The sequence below is a fragment of the Brachyhypopomus gauderio genome, chromosome 14, assembly GCF_052324685.1.
Source record: "Brachyhypopomus gauderio isolate BG-103 chromosome 14, BGAUD_0.2, whole genome shotgun sequence".
Classification (NCBI taxonomy): domain Eukaryota; kingdom Metazoa; phylum Chordata; class Actinopteri; order Gymnotiformes; family Hypopomidae; genus Brachyhypopomus; species Brachyhypopomus gauderio.
The window spans coordinates 5,539,568-5,564,138 of NC_135224.1; the positions used below are offsets into that span (position 1 = coordinate 5,539,568).

The window sequence follows — 24,571 nt, forward strand, 5'->3', positions numbered from 1 at the left end:
TGCATAAAACTTTTAAACTATGACTAGCAGTCCTTACTATCATGAACTTTTAATTATTTTATTGTTGTTTTTATTATTATTATATTAAGTTTGCCACTTTTATTGAAAACAAAAACAAAAAAAACAACATTTTCAAAATGTATGTGTACACTTATATTAGGTTATTTTATAAATGTAGTGACTGCACTAATCTACAGAAAACTAATTAGAGGCCAGACTGGCCGGCAAAACAGATTAACAGCAGTGAAGTATTTGAAAGTAAAATATACAAAGGCTATTGTTGTGATTTGGGGTTCTTTGCTTAGCAATTAACACATGCTTTGTTTATTCTTTTAACATAATACACATGTTTATTCTTTTAACATAATACAGTATTCTTTTAACATTATTCTTTTAACATAATGCAGTATTCTTTTAACATAATACAGAAGTAAAATGTAACCACTGTTTAATGTAGAAGTAAAGTGTGACCATTGTCTAAGATGTGTCCGAGCGGTGAACCCTGGGGGGAGGATGTTGAGCAAACCACACTGTAGAGTGAGACCTAAAAAGCAGAAGGCGTAGGCCTGATTGTGCCGACGTTGAGGAAATATGAATCTACAGCATCTTCATGGATGGTGGCCTCTTTCCGGCCTATCAGTCCATCGGTAGGGACCATAAGTCTATGAGGGAAAAGTGTTGGGGGTGCAGAAAGAAGAAGTGTGGTACGTGTGGATGACATTACCATGTAAGGTATAGAAGAGTGAACGGAGGGGTGGAGAAAACAGTATATAACGACTGCATCTAATCATACTCTTTGAGAATTCTCTGATGCACAGGTTGTGTTGGTGTCTCTGAGATTCTCCCAAGATATATCTCTGATTTTTAATAAAGCCTTTTGATAGCATTGCAACAATTTGGCTGGTGGCTCCTGTTTTCTCCTACAATCGAACGAACACGCTGGGCTGAAGTGGTGGGAACGTGGTCAGCCCTCAACACTATACATAGAGAACAGTGGTACCTTCACTGTTGGCAGTCACTTCAGTCAGATTGTTCAGTGTTTGCAGGCACTTCAATATCCCAACTCAGAATCCTGTGATCTCTGTATGTCTAAAATGAACAAATCAAGATCCTATTGAAGCCAGTTGTTGCTGGTCATTCGTTTCATATTTATGTGAGGTGAAACCACACCTAATTCACATTAGCTACTCCTCCCTCCATTAAAAAGTGAAAATATGCTTTGTTGACTCACAAAGGTACATAGCTGTAATTGTTTCAGTCCATGATACTGTGTAAAGGATTCAAACCCAACTAACACGTTTCTAGCCGCATTGATACATTTTATGTATCCAGTTGGTTTTGGTTGCAGAGATTTTCAAATAATTTGTCTTTCAGATAAACACTTTTATTTTTGTAAAAAAATAAAGGCAGGTCCCACCATCTACCCCCCAAATAATTCTAAGGAAATCCCCCCTCCCCAGAGCCAAGGGTGTTCTGGAGTCCCCTGCTGTAGTTCATCTGGGGCAGGGTGCTGAAAGCTTAGGATGGGGATTCTGTCTCTTAAACAGAGCATCCACCACAGCTCCCTCACTGTCTCACATGAGACAGCTGGACAAAACTCCTGGTGCGAGTAGGAGGCAGTGCTGAACTACCCATGTCTCCTGGGAGAGATTCAGGGACCTCCTTGCCCCAAGTGAGCTCAGGTCAGCATCTCCCCTTTGTCAGCCAGGCCACTTGAAAAGAAAGAGAAGCAACCAGCATGCAGGTGGGAGAAAACAAAGAAAGGAAAATGAAAACAAAATGGACTGCTCCTTTCTAAAATGGTTGATCATGAGCATCGAATGCTAGCATATGCACAGCAAAAAGAGGAAGCAAACTGTGATGCTGAAGGTGTGGAGCGATTGCGAGGGGGACAGAAGTACTGAGTAGAGCAAGATTTATTAAAGGCAAATCCAGTATTGTTGTCACTAGAACAGTTGAGGGGGAGTTAGAACAAAAACAATCAGGCTTACAAAAAGACAAGTTAAAGACAGCAACAATGATAGAAAGGAAACATAATGAACATACCATAGAAGTTGAAAGATAGTCCTATGTATGGCCACAATTAACAGACAAAAAGGGAAAACAAGTGACTAACTAGAAACATGTGACACTAATAATGGGTGTGTGACTAGACGAGAAGCTGTGAACATGGGAACCAAACTAAACAGCATGTGGAGAATGAAAACAGAAAAAAACCAAAGTACAGACATGATTCACAGGTGGGGTGGAGTCTCCAACTGAAGAGTTTAATGAAATGAATGAAAATTAAACTGAAAATTGTGCTAAAGAGCACAAAAGTGGCTAACAAGCTCTTAAATGACCAAAGAAGTCATACTAGAACACAGTTTAATTAAAGACAGATCACACATATGGTGCAGAGAACAAGATGAACATGCACCAGCAGACGTGCAATGGAGGGCGAGCCTGGAGCACGAGGACTGCAGCAACGAGAACAATCCCAGGAGCCACCCCTCATGTCACACATATGATGCCTTCATCAGGAGACATCGGGAGACACACATGGCATAGAAACAGACAGGCATAAAAACCAAGACAAAGACAGGAACCACAGGAGAAGGGGCAGGACACAAAAGGCAACACAAACAGGCACAAAGACAGTCACAGGGACACAGACAAAGACACAGACAGGGACAGACACTCATACAAAGACACATACAGAGAGAGTGATAGGGACAGAGACAGATAAAAGAACCAGTGAGGGTTCATGATCTAGCAGTCTAGCAGTCATGATCTGGTGGTTAGGGAATTGGTCTTGTGACTGGAGGGTTGTGGGTTCAATTCCCGGCCTTGTACCAGCACCCTGGGAATACACAGGTCCATAATGGCTGCTGTTTTTTTAAGGTACGTTCTTGCTTGACAGCTGGGTGATTGAGCTCAGCCCAACACTCTGTGTTTTGGTCTGATGGACACTTGTATCCTGGGCAGGCAGGGGTCCATAGTAGCTGCTGCCTTTTTGTGCAGAATCACTGGATGTTGGTAGTCACACCACTACTGGTGCTCTGGCAATTAATAAATTCTTCAATAGCTGAATCAGATGGGTTAATCTGTGATGCATATAAAGCTTTATAAACCTCTTTAAAAGCTTTATTTATTTGTTGTGGGTCGTGAATAATGTTACCTGTTGAGTTCTTAATAGAGGAGATAGTTGTTTTTTCCTTATTAAGCTTTAACTGATTAGCAAGGAATTTTCCAGATTTATTGCCATGTTCAAAATTCTGCCAACGTAGCCTTTGCAGTAAAAATTGTGTCTTTTTATTGATTATTTCATTTAATTCCAGTTTGAGTTTTCTCAGCTTGTTCAGTGTGTGTTCTTGTGGTGAGGCAGCATGGGCAGCTTCTAAAGATTTTATTTTTTCTTCCAATTCTAATACCTGTGTTTTTTCTGTCTTTTTCTTATGTGTGCAGTAGGATATTATTTTCCCCCGCATTACTGCCTTCCCTGCTTCCCAAAGAACACACGGTGAGGTTCCTGGTAGATCGTTATATTCTAAATATGTTGCCCATTCTTTTTTGAAGTAATTAATGAAATCTTGTTCCTTAAGTAATGATGTATTTAGTCTCCAGTTCCTCGTTGCTGGTGTGGTTCTTTTCTGTGTCAAAGAGAGAGAGACCGGTGCATGGTCACTGATAGTGATAGGATGAATAGGAGTATCTGTGACATCTGTCATAATGGAATTGCTAACTAAGAAGTTGTCTAAATGAGAATGTGAGTGGTGTACTGCCGAAAAGAAGGTGTAATCCCGGAGAGTGGGGTGTTGTGAACGCCACGCATCAGAGAGCCCAAAATCGTTCATATATTGTTTTAGGGTGTCTATAGACTGCCAGTTCCTTTGACTCACTGCTGTACTGAGCCTGTCGATATCTGGATCAAGTACCAAGTTGAAGTCTCCTCCTATTATTAGTTTGGTGTCAGAGTGATCAGAGAGTGCAGTGAAAATATTGTGAAAAAAGGAGGGGTCGTCAACATTTGGTCCATAGGCTATATGTTAGCAATACACAAACGCATATTTAGAATGAACAGGTTAAGTATTATGAATCTACCTTCTGGATCTGTTATATTGTTGCGAATGGAAAAGTTTATCCTTTTGTTAATTAATATGGCCACCCCCTTTGTTTTGAGTTGTAACAAGTACAAGTGTGGGAACTGAGGAGAGGTCAGTGTGTATGTAGGTGTCTTGTACATATGTGTTTCCTGTAGAAAGACAATATCTGCTTGTAAGTCGTTTAGCCGATTAAAAATGTTCAATCTCTTTTCCCTCGAACCAGTTCCACGTACATTCCATGTAACGAACTTCAGTGAACTCGTGTGTGTTGCACATATGTGTTGTATTCCTGTGTTGAATGTTTTGTGTATTGTCTGCGCTATATGTCTGTGTGTGTGTGTGTCTGTGCCTGCATGAATCGGTCGTGTGTGTGTGTCTCATGTGTTAGTGTGAGATTGTGCTGTATGTCTGTGTGTGACTGTTTTGTATCCCTGCCTGTATGTGTGTGTGTGGGTTTTTCTTCAGTAACATTAAAATGAGAGCAACTCAGAGCCCAACTGTAACGTTACTGTGCACACCCCCACCCTGTCCGGCTGACCTTGGTATGGTGCCTGTGTTCTGTGCATGTTTGTTGTTGTGTCGCAACCCTTGTTAGCTTTCCTTGTTAGTGTCTTTCACCCATCCTCTTTATCCCCCTCATTAGTATATGTATAGAAACCTGCACGTGTTATTCCCCATTGTCTGTCTTTGTATGCATTTGCGTCATACTGAATGTCATGTGATCATTGCTACTTGTATTACTTGTAGGGATGTAACAGGAATAATGCCCCACTGTACATCCATATCTTGGCTTCTAAAAGTTACAGCAAACTTGTAAACGGTAGGACGTGAAGCATGACATTGTTCTTTAAGATGAACCCTTTAGGTAGAGGAGTGGAGCATGGCCAAATATGAACTTATCAGTGTGGCTACGGGATGGTGTAGGGATATTGAGTAATTGTTATTAGTCCACTAGGTGGCAGTAGTGAGTACCATATGTTCAGCGACTTCTAGAAGAACCTTTAAGTGAGGGGAGTAAGAATGTAGCTCAGCACAGCCCTGTTAGCACTGGAGTTGCAATAAACGGTGTTAGTGGAAAATTATGTTTCTTTATTGAGAATAGGAAACATTATACAGATGGGACTGATTTTAAAATATTTTAATAAGGAAAACTACTCTTCTACTAATAGCAAGTGAATACATTTTTATAATTAATTTGAACAAAAAGACTATACAGTCATTCAAGCATGTTAATCAAATCAGCAACTGAAAATTTTACTATTGCAATGTAGAAAACATACCAAAGTGAATGAAGATTTTTAAATTCATTTGAACAAAAAATATTGTACAAACAAATGTTCAATTTGTAATCAAATACAGTAATAATCAAAATGTAGTCAGCAACCAGTAACCAAAATGAAATCATCATACACTGAACAAAGAGCCTTCTCATAAATTCTTCATGAGAATCATCACAGTGACCACTCCAGCCCCAGCACCAAATAGAGCACCCATCAATGCCCCTGTTCCTATCACCATTAACTTTTCTGACATGAACATTCTGGTATGAACATTCTGCTTTGCTTGTTCCCTCAACATATCTGGAGCGTCTCCACTCTCTTCACATAAAGTCTTATACTCTACATCTACAGCTTCATGTACTGCCTGTAACATCTCATTGGTGTAACACTCTCCTCCATTCTCCTTCACCATCTCCTCTATGGTGTTCAGTAGCTTCTCTACCTGAACCCTGTTACTCCTGTACCCATCCTGCTGCTCTTTCCAGTATTTATTATCAACAACATGAACACGACCTCCACATTTGTTCACAAGATCTTGTAACTCTGTGTTCTGCTTCACAAACTCTTCAATAGTCTGATCCTCACAGAGTTGATCACCAAAGGTGAAGAGGACCACTGCATATTTTAGAGCAGCATCTCCAAATGACTTTTTTATTTCTTTCACAGTTTCTCTCTCGTACACTGTGTACCTTCCCACTTTAAACACAATCACAAATGCATGTGGTCCTGGTGCACACTTAATAATACATTGTAATATTTCAGAGTTTATTTTGTTTGAAGAGAGATTTGTGTCAAAATACCCGGGTGTGTCTACAACTATTATATCCTTTCCATTATTGGATTTTTTCATTAAGCAACATTTTTGAGATTCAGAGTTGGGTGAAGTTCCAGTATGAAATACTTCTTTACTGAGAATCGTATTTCCACTGCTGCTTTTACCATCACCTGTTTTCCCAAGAAGCACAATCCTCTGTTCATCCATGACTGCTATTAAGAGACAAAAGAGCATAGATGGATAACTTATATAAAATGTTTTTGAGAGTTTGAGTTTAGTTCAGATAATTCAGTTGAAGTTACTGATGCATTTGATTCATTAGTCATTCATAAAATAAGATAGAATTTACCTCTGTGCCTTTATTCCAGGTCAAGCTTTTTAATTTCACAAGAAAGGTAGAATCCTTGACACACCATGCACCTAATAAAAAACAAAAATCAAGATCCTGTTCAAACAGTTCTGAAAACTGCAAGAGTATTCTTTGCTTAATATATAGAAGACTATGGCTCCAACCTAAATGCTGTTCTTCCTTCCTATACAGCCCCCATACTAAAATAGCGGCCCGCGGGCCACATCCGGCCCACGGGCTATCTATTTCTGGCCCGCGAGCTGTTTTAAAAAGTGGTTTTTTTTTTTAGGAATCTTTTTTTTCAATCGCGCTATCTGCTCTTATTTTGAAATCGCGCACCGCGATCTCAAGACGCTGCCGGGGATTGCCTTTATGGCAACAACAAACAGGTAGCAGATGCCCAAATGCGTTCACCCCCCCGTCCCCCCCCCCCCCCGTCGACAGTTTACGTTCGCTACCCCCCCCCCCACCCGTCCCCCATAACCGGCCCCGTCAGTGATTGAAAAAATAAAATGTGGCCCATCATCATTTCTATTTGAGTATCCCTGCTATACAGTATGCCAAATCAGTACGTGATAAATGATAGTATGTCGGATGTTTGTATGTTTACATCTGATACAGTATATCTACCAGTGGGGAACCGTCAGGGCCCTCTACACCCTCTCAGAGGGCCTAAAATATATATAATATAATTTATCCAATTTTATTTTATCTACTTACAGTTTGACAATCGACATCTAAACAATTAGAAAAATATAAGCAAATAAATTATTCACCTGTGTCTATTCAATCTGTGTTGGAAGGTGAGGGGTTAAGTTAAGTGGAAGCCTGTGAGCCTGTGTCTCCCCCTATTAGGACTGTGATGCCCGCCGTTCATTTACAGAGGGCCAGGCAGTTATAATTCAGCGCAATACCAGTTTCAAATGACAGTAAAATTGACCTCTTAGTGGGTGGGCTTAACTGTATGATAATTTCCGCCCGCTGTGGCAACGCTAGCTGGGATTAGCGTACCACCGCTAGCTAGTTTCGATTCATTCCTTTGATGCCCTTGTGTGCGTTGTTTACATATTCCGCTCCCAAGGAACACGGAGCTGTGAACCTTATTATGTTGGAACCTTATTTTGCTTAAGAAGTTTTCTAGTACAGATGTTATTGTTTATTGCGTTTCTAAAGCTGTACTGTCGTCTCAATTTATTTTATTTTTTTCATTGCAGTTAACACTAGGACTACAAGCATTTTCATATCCCCCTACCAGCTCCCAAGAGCATGTCAAAAGCAGGGCTCGGCACCTTCGCATCCCATTAGGCCATTCCTTTGTTATGTACATGCAGCCGGGGGGGTTGGGGGGAGTTGGTGATAGTGTGAACTGTGTAGATCCATTGACTCAGATGGAGAAGAAAAAACCCCTCCCCTTGGGGTAGTAGTGCAAAAAGTACCATCTTGATAAGTTAAAATTGCTCAAGAATATTATTCTATTTCAAGTAGCTGAGGATTTTTTTGTATAAATTTATGTAAACATATCTTTACCTAGTGGCAGTTTTTCAAAAGACAAAAACTATTTCAAATAAGGTAAAAAAAAATCAAAGCTATTTTGACTGATGAAAATGCCACTTATAAGCCACTATAATTCAAATATTATGTATGTTTGTGTCAATAATTTCACATTATTTCAACCTTTCACATATCAAATCTCAAACATATCCTGAGATGAGCAGACTTCTTGCAAGAGAGCTTGCAGTCTATTGAGGCAGCCAAAGGTGTGTATTGAAAGGTGTGTCAACAGCAACCACCCACAGCTGACACATGCCTCATTTACATAACACAGGAGGTAAGAAGGGCTTATCACACCTGCCAAGAGAGCAAGAGATCCTGTCATTTGACATAAGTTGGGAGTCTAGTTGGGAGTCTGTCAAAAGCAGGGGGTTTTGTAGTTCTTGTGTTAATTAGGAGAGGAAACAAAATTTTTTGGGGGGGATGGGGGGATGGGAACGGGCCCAGGTATAATGGTCACGGTTCACTACTGATATCTACAAATCCTTTCTGGATATATCTACACATAACTCCGACTCCAACAACCTCCACAAGCCATCTAAAGACCCATTTGACCTTCAAAAAACATAGATGTTCAACTTAGTATGTTCATATTTCATTATGTCTGAGTCACTTGTTGCTTGTGCTGAGTGTAGCATGTATAGCTACCCTTCTTCCGACAGTAGTTGTAAATTTATTTGTGAGACGTGTAGATTAATCATTAACCTGATGGAGAAGATTTTGCATTTAGAGGAGCACATCTGGGCTCTAGAAAGTCCTAGAGATTCAGCAGCTCCTAGCATAGCAGGCCTGGTTGGCACAACCATAGCTAGTGAGCCCCCAGCTCCGGCATTAGAGCCCTCGCAGCGGGGTGAATGGGTGACTCTCGGCAGCATAGCCGTAGGGCTGAGCAACATTCGGCTCAGGTTCATGTGTCAAACAGGTTTGCCCCACTCAGTGATACACCGGTTGAGTGACCTGTTAAAAGAGCTCTGGTTATAGGAGACTCACAGCTTCAACATGTGAATGTAGTGACCCGTCTTGAGACATGAGCAGCCATAGACAAGTGTATCCCGGGGGTAGAGCACTTGACATCAGGGCTAACCTAAAGGTGCTGGCTAAAAAGTAAATACTCCAAAATAGTCATACACATCAGCCCCAATGATGTGGGGTTAAGGCAGTCAGAGATTACTAAAGATAATGTTAAAGAGGTGTGTGAGTTAGCGGGGAAGATGTCAGATGTAATATGCTCTGGCCCCATTCCAGTTTGGCATGGTGCCGAAACCTACTGCAGATTATGGGCGTTACATTGTTGGACAGTGATGGCTAAGTTACCTTGAGAAAGTAATCCGATTACTGATTACTCCTTTTAAAAGTAACTTAGTTACGTTACTGATTACTTGATTTTAAAAGTAACTACGTTAGATTACAAGTTACTTTAGTAGTTACATTCAGCAGCAAAATAAATTTTTCCAATACTCACTTTATTGGAAGTGCATTTTTAACAGTAACGATGTATTGAAGCAGGTTCGGTAACCGAGGCAGAAACTGCTTAATCTAAAAATCCTGAGGAGGGAAACTTTGTCACTTAAAGGGCGAGACTCGCCGTGAGGAGTAGTAGTCGCTACAGTATCTCCTGACATTACGTTTGTGTAGCTGCGCGGTATTATTTGTAAATTTATTTGTAAACATAATACAAGCGAACTGGGTGGGTTTCCCGAAACGTTCGTAGCGCCAAGTACTTCGTAACCACGTATGAAACGTACGAGGTTAAGAAGTACTTAGCGCTACGAACGTTTCGGGAAACCCACCCCTGTTCAGTCAGACAGCTTGTGAAACGAAATACCATTACAATTTCAAGCATTTTAAAGTAGGCGACGTTAGTCAAAATTCCAGCACTTTTCAAACGTGGAACACAGTGCAACATTAAAATTCTTCAGGTAAATGTTCCTTCCCCTGTTTTTGAGGGGTGTTTCTTTATACTACCACATATCGTTACGGGAGGACACTGCAAAAAATGACTTGTAAAACGCGCTCGCGCTCTCACAGGGTCGTGTTGTAGTGTAGGAGTATTTACTGGAGATTGACACACCAGAGCCGAGGCCAGGCAGCAGACAAACAGGTTAAACTGACTGTGTGCGAGCTGCAGGAAGACGTCACCTAGATCACACCGGATTGAAACTGTGTTCCTCGAGTACCAAAAAATTATTCTTGCAAAATTTGTGGCCAAAATGTAATCAATGTTAAATTCAATTATGCTACATCTGAAATTAAGATTGCTAAATATTAGATCCTTGTCAAGTATTACTTGTTAATGAAATGATTACCGACCATAATAAATGCATGCTTTGCTTGACTGAAACCTGGACTCTGCCAGACGAAGCATCTCCCTATGGCTAAAGATATGTTCATAACGTCTATCAAAATGGTCACGGAGGTGGTCACCACAATATATGACTCCAATATAGGTGTCTCTCAAAAATCCGGCCTCAATTTTTATTCTTTTGAACATCTCATCCTCACTGTATCAAATGTATCAACCAACAAAGCGGCACAGTCATTTATGTTTATTACTATTTACCGCCCCCCTTGTTCGTACTCTTGATTTTTGCAGGAGTCTGACACCCGTATGTGTTTGTTTAATTTGCGCTATCTGCGCTTACACTCAATAAACGTAACATCAGTGTTTTTGTTCTGAAGCCGCCTCGTTTTTCGTCTCGCACTGCGCTTTACATAAAAACAAAGACTCCTATTGATAAATCTGTTTCTAGCCTAACTAGTCATGAACAAATCAAATCGCTAATCCCACTAGAGTGCAGCAGTAACAATTTTATGAAATTGTTTAATGATAAGATTGATAAAATTATCGTTCACAGCACGTCTTTCGCTCTTGGCCACGCCTCTTTCCCCGCCCCCACACAGAGGGTAAAACCGGAGCAAAGAAAAGAGAGAAGCGCAAATAAAAATTATGAACGTAAAATGCGAGACGCAAAGAAAAGCAGTGACGCGCAAACAAAAGAAAGAAACGCAAAAGGGAGAAAGTATTGCAAAAAAAAAGCAGCAACATAAAATGTGAAATGCAAAGAAAAGAAAGAAACGCAAAAGAGGGAAAGTATTGCAGAAACAAATTAGGAACGTAAAATGCAAAATGCTAATCTTATATTTGCGATATTATTTTTTTTTCGTCACCATTAAAGACCCTAATTTGACTCCATAGAAAACACGCATTTGACTGTCTTCACAGCTAATAATTTACACTCGCCACCCCCCCCCCCCCCCCCCCTCAACAGATTACACTCGCCCATGTACGATGTGGCTCTTTGCTGTAACACAGTAAGAAAAGTGGCTCTTGGTCTATGACGGGTTGGCCACCCCTGGATTAGTATCAATATTACTTGGTATTTGCATATTTCTGGCAGCCACGCACACTTATTCTGATAAAATAGCAAATGGTCAAGACTGAGAAGTGTTGGATGAGCAGCAAGTGTCCATTTTAGGCTATCATAGAATTTTAGATATTTAGGTTAGAGGTGTGTTGAAAGGCTTCATAGTATTTTGAATTTGTAGCCTCTATGCCAGGGGTCACCAACCTTTTTCAAACTGGGAGCTGTCACGTTACGGTCCCCAACCCCTCCCTTTTGGGCGTGTGTTAACGTTGTCTGCGTCTACTCGTCTACATCGGTGGATCTCCGTGGGTGCGGTTACGTCCTGTGATAATCCGTCTCACCTGTGGCTCGTCTCGTCATCACATAGGGTTTATGTGGTTTGTCTATTTAATGTGCATTCGTGCAGTGTCTTGTGCTCGTCGTTGTCAGACTCGCTTGTAGGTGTAGGTGTTTGTGTTCTACATGCGCTATCTGCGCTTGTGTTTTATGTAATAAACGTAACGTCCGTTCAGCAAAAAGGATTTTTCTGTCACAGAATGACGAGCCGACCAGAGACAAGATGCCAGGTTACGCCACCCGGGCCAAGAAGGGGAGGAGACCCAGCAAGCGCCACCATGCCTCATCCCCTGCCCAGCACCGTGGAGCCCGAGTAAGCCCCGAGGAGATGGAGCAGGACCGGTTCATGCTGCTTCAGGCTCGAGAAGCCAAAACCGAGGAGCAGGCAGAATATTTCTGCGAGGCCGAGGAGCGGATGTGGCAGGAGCAACACCCCTCTCCCACCAGGGAACCCTCGCCACTGCGGGTAGACTCCCTCGAACTCTGCTCTACGGAGAAAACCTCGGGGGGCGAGTTCAAGGAGGAGGACTCGGAAGGCGAGGAAGAGGGCAAAGACCCTGCTCCCCCTGTGTGTTCCGCCCCCACAGTGGATTACAGTGAGGGGAAAGAGGAAGAGGAGGATGAAGACCAGGTTCCCTCTGTGTGTTCCGCACCCACCATAGATTACGGTGAGGGTGAGGCGGAAGAAGAGGAAGAGGACTACTCCCCCTCCGTATGCTCCGCCCCCACCGAGTATTACGGTGAGGGCGAGGAGGAAGACCGTCCTCCCTCCGTATGCCCCGCCCCCACCAAATACTACGGTGAGGGCGAGGAGGAAGAAGACCGTTCCCCTTCCGTGTGCTCGGGTTTTACCGAATACACGGACAGTGAGCTATTGACAGAGGAGGAGGATGAGGGGAGCTCGCTCTACTCCGAGTGCTCCGCCAAGACCGTGAGGGGGAAGAGGAAGCCAGAAGAGGGCGTATCCCCCGAGCACTCCAAGGGAAGCACCATGGACTATTCCAGGGGTGGTAGCCCGGAGGAGCCCATGAGCTGGAGCCTGGGCAGTGAGGAGGAGGAGATGGAGATCGAGGACACTCCCACTGTCAGGTCCAGAGAGGAAGTGCAAGGAGGAGGGGGATTCCCCCGGTGTGGTCCACGAGAGAGAGGGTCGGCAGAACAACCCTGCGGCATGCCCCCCAAGGGCTTTCAAAGAAGCCGGTAGCGTGCCCACCGAGAGGGCTCCACACCGCGCCCGGTGGAGGGTTTGCGGCGAGGGCGGGGAGAAGACCGCCCACCGCAGCGCCTGCAGCTCCCGCAGCTCCCGTTTGGGGGAGTCTGTCAGGAGCTACCTCTTGGATACCAATTATTGCGGAGGGCTACCAGTTTGATACATACGCAGCGTATGGGGGGGGGGGGGGGGGGGGGGGGGGGGTCCGCTAGCTAGTGTCCACAACCACGGACAATCTCTAATAGTAGCAAAAAAAAAGATGCAGCTCACTATAGTGAGCTATTTTTAGAACAGGCCTGCGGGCGACCATGTTGGTGACCCCTGCTTTATGCTGTGGTTCAACATGTTTTAAAAAGCACTCAAACAAGTAAAATTACAGATTTTAAAACGTATAAATGATAAATAAAAGCTTTGCAATTTAAGTGAAAAAAGATATGCCCACAAGAGTAAAACAGTGTCAAATGCTTTTGACATGTTTGCGTTGCATGAATTCATAAAGCAGCTTTGTTTGTAGCCAGATACAAATGTGTTATAGCTGTTTAAAGGAGGGAGCACCTTTAACCTGAAGAATTAGAATTGAGTTGTTAAATCTGAGAAATTCAGAGATGATACATAATACGTATTAGGATATTATTATCATTTAGTACTTTAGTCAGTGCAGTTTCAGTGCTATGATGGGGTCTAAATAACTCTAGAACATGTTCTGTCTGTAAGAAAGAAAAGAGTTGCGAAGAAACTACTTTCTCTAGAATTTTGGATATAAACAATGAGATTGGCCTATAGTTGGACAGTTCCTGGGGATTTTTTATTAGCTTGATGATTGCAAGTTTAAATGATTTGGGAATGTAGCCTAGGCTCAGAGAATAGTTAATTATAGTAAGCAAAGGTTCTGCATTGCTGTGCAGTCATTCTTTCAGTAGATGGGTTGGTATGGCATCTAGTATGCATGTGGAGAGCTTGGCAGATTTTAGCAATGAAATAAGCTCTTCACAGCCAATTGGGGAAAAGGACTCCAAAAGAGCATCAGAGCCAGGGCTGGACTGGGACAAAAAATCGGCCCTGGCATTTTTGGTTTAGACCAGCCTCTCATAATTAGAGCAACCAACTTACAATTTATGTATGTGGGTTTCTGAAAAGGAGGACACCTTTTTTGCCGGGGGGGGGGTTGGGGGATCATCGGTGTATCGGTGTATGATATGACACAAATGACATGGTGTCTGTGTCTGCCTTACACGTCAAGCACTCTGTCTCATACGGATCATGGCCCTGCGAAAGCACGGGAATTTTTTCTTTAACTCCTCCGTAAACGTACACTTTCGTTTCGGCATTGCCGTAGAACCGGCAGACACACGTGCTTTCGCTTGAAAGACTCGGAGGTAGACAAGCATAAACTTGACTACATTATCTGTGATAATGAAAAGGGACTTCACATGTTATGATAACCAGCAGTTGTTTTACAAAACAAAAAATATCACTTCATTTGATTGACAGGGGACAGGGTAATGCCGTCCCTCCCAACTGGAGCAGTGGCTGTTTAGTTGTCATGTATAGCATCATCGGAGCTTGAAACACTAAGAAATTATTATATATGTATATAATTATATTATATATGAAGATAATAAAGTTCTTAATAAGATGAAACATTAAAAAACGACTTACTGGTAATTTGTTTATGCTTAAACAAACATAAAAAAACAAATTCAAGTTTATCAACTTCTATAAAACTTTTAAACCAGGACTAGCAGTCCGTACTCTCAGGAACTCTCAAATTCATTTAACTACATTATTATTTTAAGTATGTATTTATGTTGTTATTAAACTTATGTATAATCCAAGATTGTCTTCTATGACAGGTTCTCTGCTTATTTTCCGTCTAAACCAAAATTATAGCCTATGTGTGGTTTTCCTCATGTCTCAAATGTTTTTTATTATTGCAAATAAATTCAAACAGCACAGTCTTTCCATCATGTATGTTTATATTTTAATTAGGTTGTTTTTTAAATGTAGTGAGAACACAGTGTTTTTAGATACCCAGATGGAAAGACAAAATATTAACAGCACTAAAGTATTTGAAAGTGCAATGGCTACACACTGAGAACAAGACAAATGTTTGTAAGGTACCTTCACTGTTGGCAGTCGCTTCAGTCAGGCTGTTGATCAGAAGGGAAAGAATACATCAACTTTCTTGTGTACAAGATATGACTCCTTCTCACTCACAAAGTGTCTGGGAGAAACAAAGCCCTGAGGATCACTCACACACAATTTTACACCCCTCCTTCACTCATACACACACACACACACACACACACAATTTTACACCCCTCCTTCACTCACACACAACTTTATGCCCCACCTTCTCTCACACACAACCACAACTTTATGCCCCTCCCTTACTTACACACACGCACGCAAAACCTTATACCCCTCCCTCACGCACACACATATACACACACTTTATACCCCTCCCTGACACACACACACACCTTTAAATGCCTCCCTTGCCCTCCATGTAAGCTCAGTTGTTTATGGAGTGACTGAACTAGGCCTAATTTGGCAAGCACACCTCTCAACCAGTTATCTTGGGTAGTTTTCCACTTAGGGCTGGGAGATAGTAAATTAGACTTTATTGTATAGAGACATTCAGTCCTGAAATAGAGCATAGAGTCATCACTAAATTAACACAATTTCCATCACACAAGTCATTTGTTGCTGGTCCTCCATTTCATATTTGTGAGAGCTAAAACCACACCCAATTCACATTAGCTACACCTCCCCTCATTAAAAAGTGAAAATATGCTTTGTTGAAGCACAAAGGGACATAGCTGTGATTGTTTCAGTTCATGACAATGTGTAAAGGAATCAAGCCCAACTAACATGTTTCACTTTGATTTTCTATCCAATTGGTTTTGGATACAGACACTTTCAAGTGATTTGATCAATTTTTTAGATAAGCAGTTGTATTATTATAAAAAAGACCAGGGCCCACAACCTCCTCCAAATAATTCCAAGGATCCCCCCTCCTGGTGTGAGTAGGAAGCAGTACTTTACCACCCATGCTTCCTAAGTCAGATTTTAGGGACCTCCTTGCCCCAAATGAGCTCTGGTTAGCATCTCCCATATGTCTGCCAAGTCACTCGAAAAGAGAGAGAAGCAACTAAAAATAGTCGTCATTATGCCACAAGCATGGAATGCCAGAATGTGCACAGCAAAAAGAGGAAGCAAACTGTAACACTGAAGGTGTGGAGTGATTGTGAGGCGGACATGAGTACTGAGTACAGCAAGATTTATTAAGGGAGAATCCAGTATTGTGACTTGATCAGTTGAGGGTGAGTTTGCCAACACATAGAGCACAAAAAAACAAAAGCTAAAGAGCAACAATGATACAAAGGAAACAAATAAAGGACATACAACGGAATCTGAATGACAACTGAAAGACATACCATGGAAGCTGAAAGACTAGCTATAAACAGTCTAATAATAATGGGTGTGGGATACGTGTGAGCATGGAAACCAAAATAAAACAGCATGTGGAGAATGAAAACATAGAATGCTTATGCCCTACCAAGCCTAGAAGAAACATTCTCAGTACTGACTGGCTCTCAATGGTTTTCAGTACTTGACCTAAAATCTGGTTATTGCCAAATTGAATTAGATGAAGCGTCCAAACACGAGACTGCCTTTGTATGCCCTTTAGGCTTCTGGAAGTTTAATATGCTCCCACAGGGGATAACAAATGCCTCCAGGACATTCCTTATGGAAAAGTGCATGTCGGACAAGAACCTGAAAGAAGTCACTGTCTTCCTGGACAACCTCATAGTGTTCTCTGCGACGTTAGAAGAGCACGAATATCATCTGCTCAGAGTCCACCAGCGACTGAAGGAATACAGACAAAAGCTGTCCCCAAAGAAATGCAAATTATTTCAGACATCAGTCAGATATCTAGGACATATAGTGTCAAGGAACAATGTCAAAACTGACCCAGAAAAGACTGAAGCCCTCAAAAACTGGCCAAATTCAAAACATCTATTATTATTATCTATTCTATTCTATTAGTCTACACATTGAGCCATTCTTAATTTCCACTTTTGGACAATGAATGACACATAGTGCACAGACAGGCATGTGAGGATGTGAGGTCACATAAGCACACATAAAAATGATTACATTTGATGAGTGACATACAAACTAATACATAGATGTGCATATGCCTAATATAGCACATTACATGTTGATACTTGGTTATATATATTATATATATATATAAATCTAAATTAATATCACACCGGAATACAAGTGTCTTGATTAGTGGTGGGCCGTTAACGGCGGTTAACGGCGTTCGTTAATTTGATACTCTTATCGGGTGTCAGGGATGGGACCAGGACCATCCCTCCTGTCGCCACCAGAGGGAACCCACGAGCTAATACTCGTGGGAAACACAATCAGCGGTGAGGACCTGCAGCTGTGCCTTCCCCTATTTAATGGGCACGGTTGCAGTGCCTCACTGCTGAGTTGTTTGTTGCCTCTCGCTCTTGCAGCCAGCCTGTTACCCGGTTTGAGCAGTCGTCTCTCTCTCTCTCTCTCTCTCTCTCTCTCTCTCTCTCTCTCTCTCTCTCTCTCTCTCTCTCTCTCTCTCTCTCTCTCTCTCTCTCTCTCTCTCTCTCTCTCTCTCTTCCCCCCCCTCTCTCTCTACTAGTGATGGGAAGATGATACCTCAAGGAGTGTATCGACACACTACACAAACTGTGTTGACACAGTATTGACACTGTGTTAGTCACTCAATAGTGACCCCTGCAGTATTTATAATATCATTGCAGGTAAACAAAATGAAAAGTTGAAAAAGCATCCTGAAAACACATCAACTCGTGAAATATTTAATCGACATTCGTTTACTTAAAATATGATCTCATCATTTTATAATTTCATTTGCTCAATTTTTTTGAGTCTAATAAAATTCAGCTAAAATGTAATGTGCAACTTATGTAAGGATTTTCATTAATGAAAAAGAAAAATAATATAAAACACAAAAAATGACAAGAAATTTATTCATTTATATATTTTTATTGAGGAACAAAAGTTTTTGAAGTGTGTTGGGTCCAAGGCGATTTCTCCTCTTAGATACAAGTTCTCCTGCCTTAGAAAATCTCTTTCACAGGGTACAGACGAAGATGGTGTGCATAAATATCTAAGTGCGATGGAGAGGGGCTGACAGTCTTTGATGATCATGTTGATCACAGCCTCATCCACAGCTTGCTTGTTAGGAAATGTAAGGACATTTTTTTTTGCCTTAATAAAGTACTGACAAGTTTACAAACAATATTACATAGTTACACAAAGCATTTTGTGTGTAATAAACAATTTTAAATTAAAACATTTTAATTTTATTTGAGAATTTTAACACACCTGTGGTACTCTCACCAGTATGTGCTGATTCTTCATTGCCCTATTGCCCGAGCTCTGTCACGTTGAGGACCCCGGCCCCTTTTGGGCGTGTGCGTCACAGCCTCAGCATTGATGAAGTGCTCTTATTGATGTAAGACAGCTCCGCGGAGCAGAGTCGACACTTCACCTACAATAAAATAAAATCAAAAGTGACTTTATCTGAATACAATTAAAAACTCTTACCAGAAAAGAGTACAAACATATTTAATAAAAAATAATGTCCAAAGGAGAAACAATACCTTATTTGGCGTCAAAAGAGCAAAATGATTCCAGACAGTGGAAAATTTTCTGGTTCGATCCGTGAGGGCAAAAATACAAAATCTAAAAGTAACAGTAAAACTCCATCCAACAAACCCGCGACATGCCGATACGGTTCGTTTCCTTATAAACACAATTTGGCGCGACACAGCCAAACGATACGCTTCTTGTATCGGTCACGTGGTTTTTGTTTAAAGCAATACACGCACCGATACGGGGTTTCACTCTTGTGCGCTCGGCACAGTGTTGACGCACCAGTATCGTTCGTCCCATCACTACTCTCTACTGTTTTTCTGTTTTTCGAGGTATCCTCTCCTGCGCCCTTACTGGCCTTTCTCAAGTTTTCCCCAAGCTGTTTTCTTCTCTATATTTTAGTTTTTTGTGCCTTTTGTTTTCAGCCAGCTCCCTTCCCTGGCTTGTATTTATTTTGTTCGTTTGTGCTCCTTTTTGTCACGACACGTCGAGTGGTTTCCTCCGTGTGCTTTTGTTTTCAGCCAGCTCCCTTCCCTGGCTTGTTTTTATTTTGTTCGTTTGTGCTCCTTTTTGTCACGACACGTCGAGTGGTTTCCTCCGTGTGTTTTTTGTTCTCGTTTTCTGAGTTTTTCGCTCAGTTTTTTTTGTTTCCTGCTTTTCCCGCTTAGTGGCGGAGGTCTCAGTTCATCATGTTTTCTTTTGGGCTTTGCCCCTGGGTTCATCTCCTACAAAAAACCCCGCGAATCCCCTGTTCCCTGGGGGTTCGCGTTACATCGGGCTATATAAAAATTATCGCCGTTAATCTATTCTTAAAGTTTGGTTGGGAACTGGGTAAAAATGGGTAAGCAAACTATGATGACTTTCAACTTGATAGTTTAACTCTGCTGTATTCCTAACCAAATTGCACAGTAGGGGCGAGAACGAGTTTTCAAACCTGTGAATTACTAATCGTACGTGTGTTTACATGGATGCAGCCACGAAGTCGCCAGGTTTGCTTCATGGAAAATTCATTCTAGGAACGTAAAGTGTGAGCGGAGCTCGGAGCGGGCGTTTTCTACATGGTCCTAGCACTAGATTCGTCGCTATTTAAATATTTATTTTTAACCGTTAAAACTGCAGAGTACGGAGCCCTTAAAGGGCCAGGGGTTGAAAAAAAGTTTTGCGTTCCCTCGCAAATAAAAAAAGCTGGAGAAAACGGCATCATACGTTCACTACTACGGTAAGGTACGGAGAATGGAAGCACTCATTGATTTTTACTTTGATCTTGGACTAAAATATAAAGAAATTGTATCAATTCTCAGAATCAAACATGATTATGCAATAAGTGAGCGCAAGCTGAAACTTTGGCTGAGATCTCGAGGACTTTCTAGAAGAAAAGATTACTCCAGCCTAGACAGTGTACTTGGCTTCATACGAGAACAACTTCAGAGCTCCGGACAACTTCATGGATACAGGTGGATGTATGCTAAATGCAGGCTAAATGGATATCGAGTCAGAAAAGAAGACGTCCGTTTGATTCTGATAGAGTTGGATCCCAGAGGAGTCACGCTGAGAAAAGCAAACCGTCTGCATAGACGCAACTATTTTTCCAAAGGACCGAACTTCATCTGGCACCTAGACTCTTACGATAAACTCAAGCATTATGGTATTTGTGTTTAATGGTTGTATAGATGGGTTTTCCAGGAAACTCGTGTGGCTTAATGCTTATATAACAAGCAGCGACCCAAGGCTGGTGGGAGGATAGTAGGCTACATTGAAGCTGTCCAGCGTGTGGGGGGCTGCCCAGCTATTGTGAGGGGGGACTTCAGAACAGAAAATGGACATGTGCGTGATTTTCAACGTTTCTTCAGGAGGAATCACCATGGAAGCACTGACAGCTACCTGGATGGGGCAAGCACAGCTAATCAGAGAATAGAAAGTTGGTGGAGTTTCTTGCGAAAAGAATGCCTGGAGTTTTGGATAGCTCTATTTGTAGACCTCAAAGACAAGGGTATCTTCGATGGAAGATTTTTGGACAAAAGCCTGATTCAGTTTTGCTGCATGGGACTCTTTCAGGTAAGATGAGTGGAAATAACATTTGCTGTGTATGTGTGAGTGTCAAGAAGGATGATACGTATGTTTTTATAAACGTACAAATCAAGATCAATATAACAGTCGTTATCCATATTATGTAATTTAATTATAAATTAAGAATGAATACTTCAGACATATTCTTTCAGTTGGTAAGTTTGTATTTGATAAACTGTATGAATTTGGTAAAGTGTGTATTTGATATGGATATCATTCAAAAACAGCATCTGATTAAGATGGTGATTGAAAGTTTAAGCTGGTCTACAATAGTGTTGTGTCAGACTGAATCGAAATCATTTCCACAGCTGATTCGTTAATTTCTCAGTTCAGTAGATGAGCTCAGCAGCGACCGTGCAGGCCAATGTTCTGTCGACATGTGCTACCCTGTCAAACGGTGCAGGGAAGGCTCCTCCCGCCAAGCACTGAACGATTCACTGAAAGAATCTTTTGAACGAATCTTTTTACTGTACTCATTCTAATGATACAGTTCATCTAAAAGAGTCACTGTGCCCATCACTAGTCTACAAGCATAATCAGTCTGACCAAGCTAGACAACCAGTATGACCAAGCTTGACCAGCATGACCAAGTTGGTCGAACAATATGATCCCCAGTGTTTCAACCACATTGACCCTTATGGACCAGTCTTTGATAGTCAAGGTGGTGGAAACTGTCCCACACATTCTTTTTAAAATCGCAACCAGTGTTGAAAATGATTATCTTGTAGTGTGGGCCAGGCATAAGATAAAGCTGGGTTTTAGTTGGATTTTTAGCAGTGTATTGTTGTATGATATTAGGGGCATTATTACTGCTGCATCATGAAACCTGAATGTAATTATCTGACATTTTCTGTACTTTCTAAAACTTTTCTAGGATGCGTTGGTTGACACTGCAGAAGTGTGGGATTCACACATCATACGGCCATCAAAGAATGACAATGTTCCTAGTGGCCGGCCAAATGCAATGTATGCCTTGCCAGAGCTATACAGAACAAGAGACTTCCTTGCCCCAGTTGAAGAAGATGACATTCAAACATGCAAAACAGAATGCACCTTTCGTCAGTCAGTCCCATGTGACCCGGACGTGTATGACCTGTGCAACATTATTATGTCTGAATCCCAGCTGACTCTTCCAAGAGATGCTTATGAAGCTATTGATTTGTACATATTTTTAAGAAATTACATTAAAGCAAATCTGTAATATGCATCATTGATATGGTTACTATAATAAGTATGTCATGCAAGGTGCGTTGAAGAGTGCACTTCCTGAAGAATCTGCGGATATGTGGCACACGATGCCCGTTGATCGCTGGGATGTAAAAATTATTCAGATCAACAAAGAGATGTCCGAGTTATGACGAGTTAGAAATGGGTGAAAAATTGGAAAAAGTCGAAGTTTAGATTTTCAGAAATCAACATGAGTCATTTCCTGAAGAAAATGCAGAATGTGATTGCAGCCCCATAGCCAATACTTTGATACTATTTTATATCTGAAATGTGTGTGTGTGTGTGACAGAGAGAGAGAGAGAATATGAATACTATGATAACTGCCAAGTGGGTAAAATTTTTTTTTTTTTGTTTTGTTTGTTTATGTATGTATTATGATTGTTATGTATGTATGAGTATTACAGTTACCACTGTTATAATCAGCATAATCACATTACCATTTTACATTGGTAATTGAAGATGTATTTGGTGTTCATTAATTTAAAGTAAAGACACAAAAATTGAACAGAAATTCTGATTTATTTAAGGCAGGAACGCGGTTTTAAAACATTTCTTCTGACAACAAAATGTAGCCATGTAGAATAAACAACTTAAGATGTAAAATGTCTTAAAGTAAAATGCTAGTTTAAAAAACCCTAGCAAACAGTACATGAAAGGGCACAGGTATATAACATACAAACTTAATCAAAGATTCTAAATTTACACTATATCCAATTAATTTTAAGGTACTCAACTCAAGGTACACAAACTGACTGCACTTACACAAACTGCATAGTACCTATAAAACCTGAGTATTCACATTTTAAAACAAAACAGTGAAACTTGAGACTGGATGAACATTGTTTTGAAGTGCATATACTTACAATTTTGAATGTTTAATGCAACTGTATACCGGATATCCACAAGGTGATTGGCAACATACAAATCATAGACTGTATAAATAAATAATAATAAAACCGTGTACCAGTAACTTCTTTCTCTGTTTTTTTACTTTTCTTCAAGTTATAAAATGGACTCGATTGAATGTCTTACAGACATCTTATGGAAACTCATTTTTAGTGAGTCATGCTGCAACATACATGGACTGTATCATATCTATAGCACTGTGAGTCTAACATTTGTGTGCTTACACAAACCAGTAACCTGACTGAAGCCTGTTATGTTATTAAACCGAATCATCAATTAGAGTATGTCCATGGAAAAGAAGTCACCAGATAGGACATTATCAAACTCTGTGCGAAATTCTGGATAAGAGCTATATGTGTATGGAATTTCAAGGACAGATCCACAAGTATGAGCAACAGGCCTTCGGCTCAAGCCAGTTACAGCATTGAAACTTACTTCAATCTTTTCTGTGCAGACTGCAGATGAACCAGTGCAAAAACGCAAGAACATCTCTAGTTTGCGCTGCTCAGCATTTCTGATGTAGCGCTGCAAGTGATTAAAGGTTGTTTGCTCTTTCTGAGATAGAATCACAGAGGATGTTTGTAGCATTTCAACCACTCTTTTGTTTGTTGGCCTTTTAGATTTATACAAAGAAAGCACACTCTCTTTGTCTGGGAGATTTAACTGTAATTTGCTAAGACTGTGAGAGAAACAGTCAATTACATATTTAGGTTCTTGAAGAATGGCTTTATGTGCCATTGTCTCAAGGGCAACCTGTGTGTTTCCTTCGCAAGGGAGGTTGTGTGACCCCATCCTTGAGAATAGATCAAGCAAGTCCTCCTTGTCTTCATCATCCATTGTGCCTTGAAGTGCCTTTTCTACAGACGACCTCTCACCAGCAGACAGATAGTTGAAGAAAGAGGACATCAGGACTTCTTCATCCACTGCATCAATACCGAGTATGCAGGCTAAAATGAAAGCTTTAGAGAGTCTCACTGAAATTATTCCATGATCCATGTTTGCCCAGATTCTTCCAACTGCTTGCCACTGTGCTTCAGAGAAATCGGGCCTCAATCTCGGCACCCGCTCTTCTTCACCTTCACACTGCTCCAGGAATTCAGTCCAGAAAGCTGTGTAAACCTCCCTTGAAACTCCATGGTCATCTACAGCCTGCTCATTTTTAAATTCCATCTTTAGACTAACCTCTAGTATGTTGCTGTCCATAAATATGTCTAAAAGGTCATCCACTACTTTAACCCTGCGTATTAGAGCATACTGTTTTTGTATTGGACTGGGTGATTCCTCTGGTGGTGGGGGTGTATGAGACTCATCTTGTGGGTCAGCCACTTCATTGTGCTGAATGAAACACAAAAAACAGACCTTTCAATGAAGCCCATAATTCATAGACAATTATTCCAAAATGTCCTTAACTACTCTGTATTTTTTTCCAAATAAAATTTACAATAGTCCCTGTATTTCAAAACGACAGGCAATTTATATTAGAATTAAAAGAATAAACTGTCTATTGAAATGAGTCATGTGATTTCATATAAAAAATCTGTGTGAATTAAACACATTAAATATGTTTTTTTAACACATTTTGACAATTCTAACAATACTGACTGTAAAAATAGAGTCCTATTCTGTGGGAAAAAAAATCGTCTGTAATTTTACACAAAATTAACATTTTAAAATGGCTATATATTTTTCAAACACATGGACTGCAGTCTGTAAAAACAACTTTCCCCAACATGGTAGGTGTATCTGATAG

At 41.0% G+C, this 24,571-nt stretch overlaps 1 protein-coding gene across 2 annotated transcripts; it reads right to left on the reverse strand.

Moving 5' to 3' along the window:
• Positions 1-5,358: 5,358 nt before the first annotated feature.
• On the reverse strand, positions 5,359-15,203 carry LOC143475439 (GTPase IMAP family member 4-like). 2 transcript variants are annotated; one of them, XM_076973297.1, is made up of 3 exons: positions 15,073-15,203; positions 6,490-6,560; positions 5,359-6,349 (listed from the first exon to the last, which is right to left on the reverse strand). In XM_076973297.1, the coding sequence occupies exon 3, from the start codon at positions 6,345-6,347 to the stop codon at positions 5,514-5,516; it is 834 nt and encodes a 277-aa protein (XP_076829412.1). In that variant the 5' UTR covers positions 6,348-6,349; positions 6,490-6,560; positions 15,073-15,203; the 3' UTR covers positions 5,359-5,513. The 2 variants fall into 2 exon arrangements, with proteins under 2 accessions (XP_076829412.1, XP_076829411.1); XM_076973296.1 differs by having other exon boundaries at positions 5,359-6,352.
• Positions 15,204-24,571: the final 9,368 nt, after the last annotated feature.

Coding starts and splice junctions, on each gene's coding strand:
- LOC143475439 (XM_076973297.1), bottom strand. CDS start 6,347: ATGGATGAACAGAGGATTGTGCTTCTTGGGAAAACAGGTGATGGTAAA.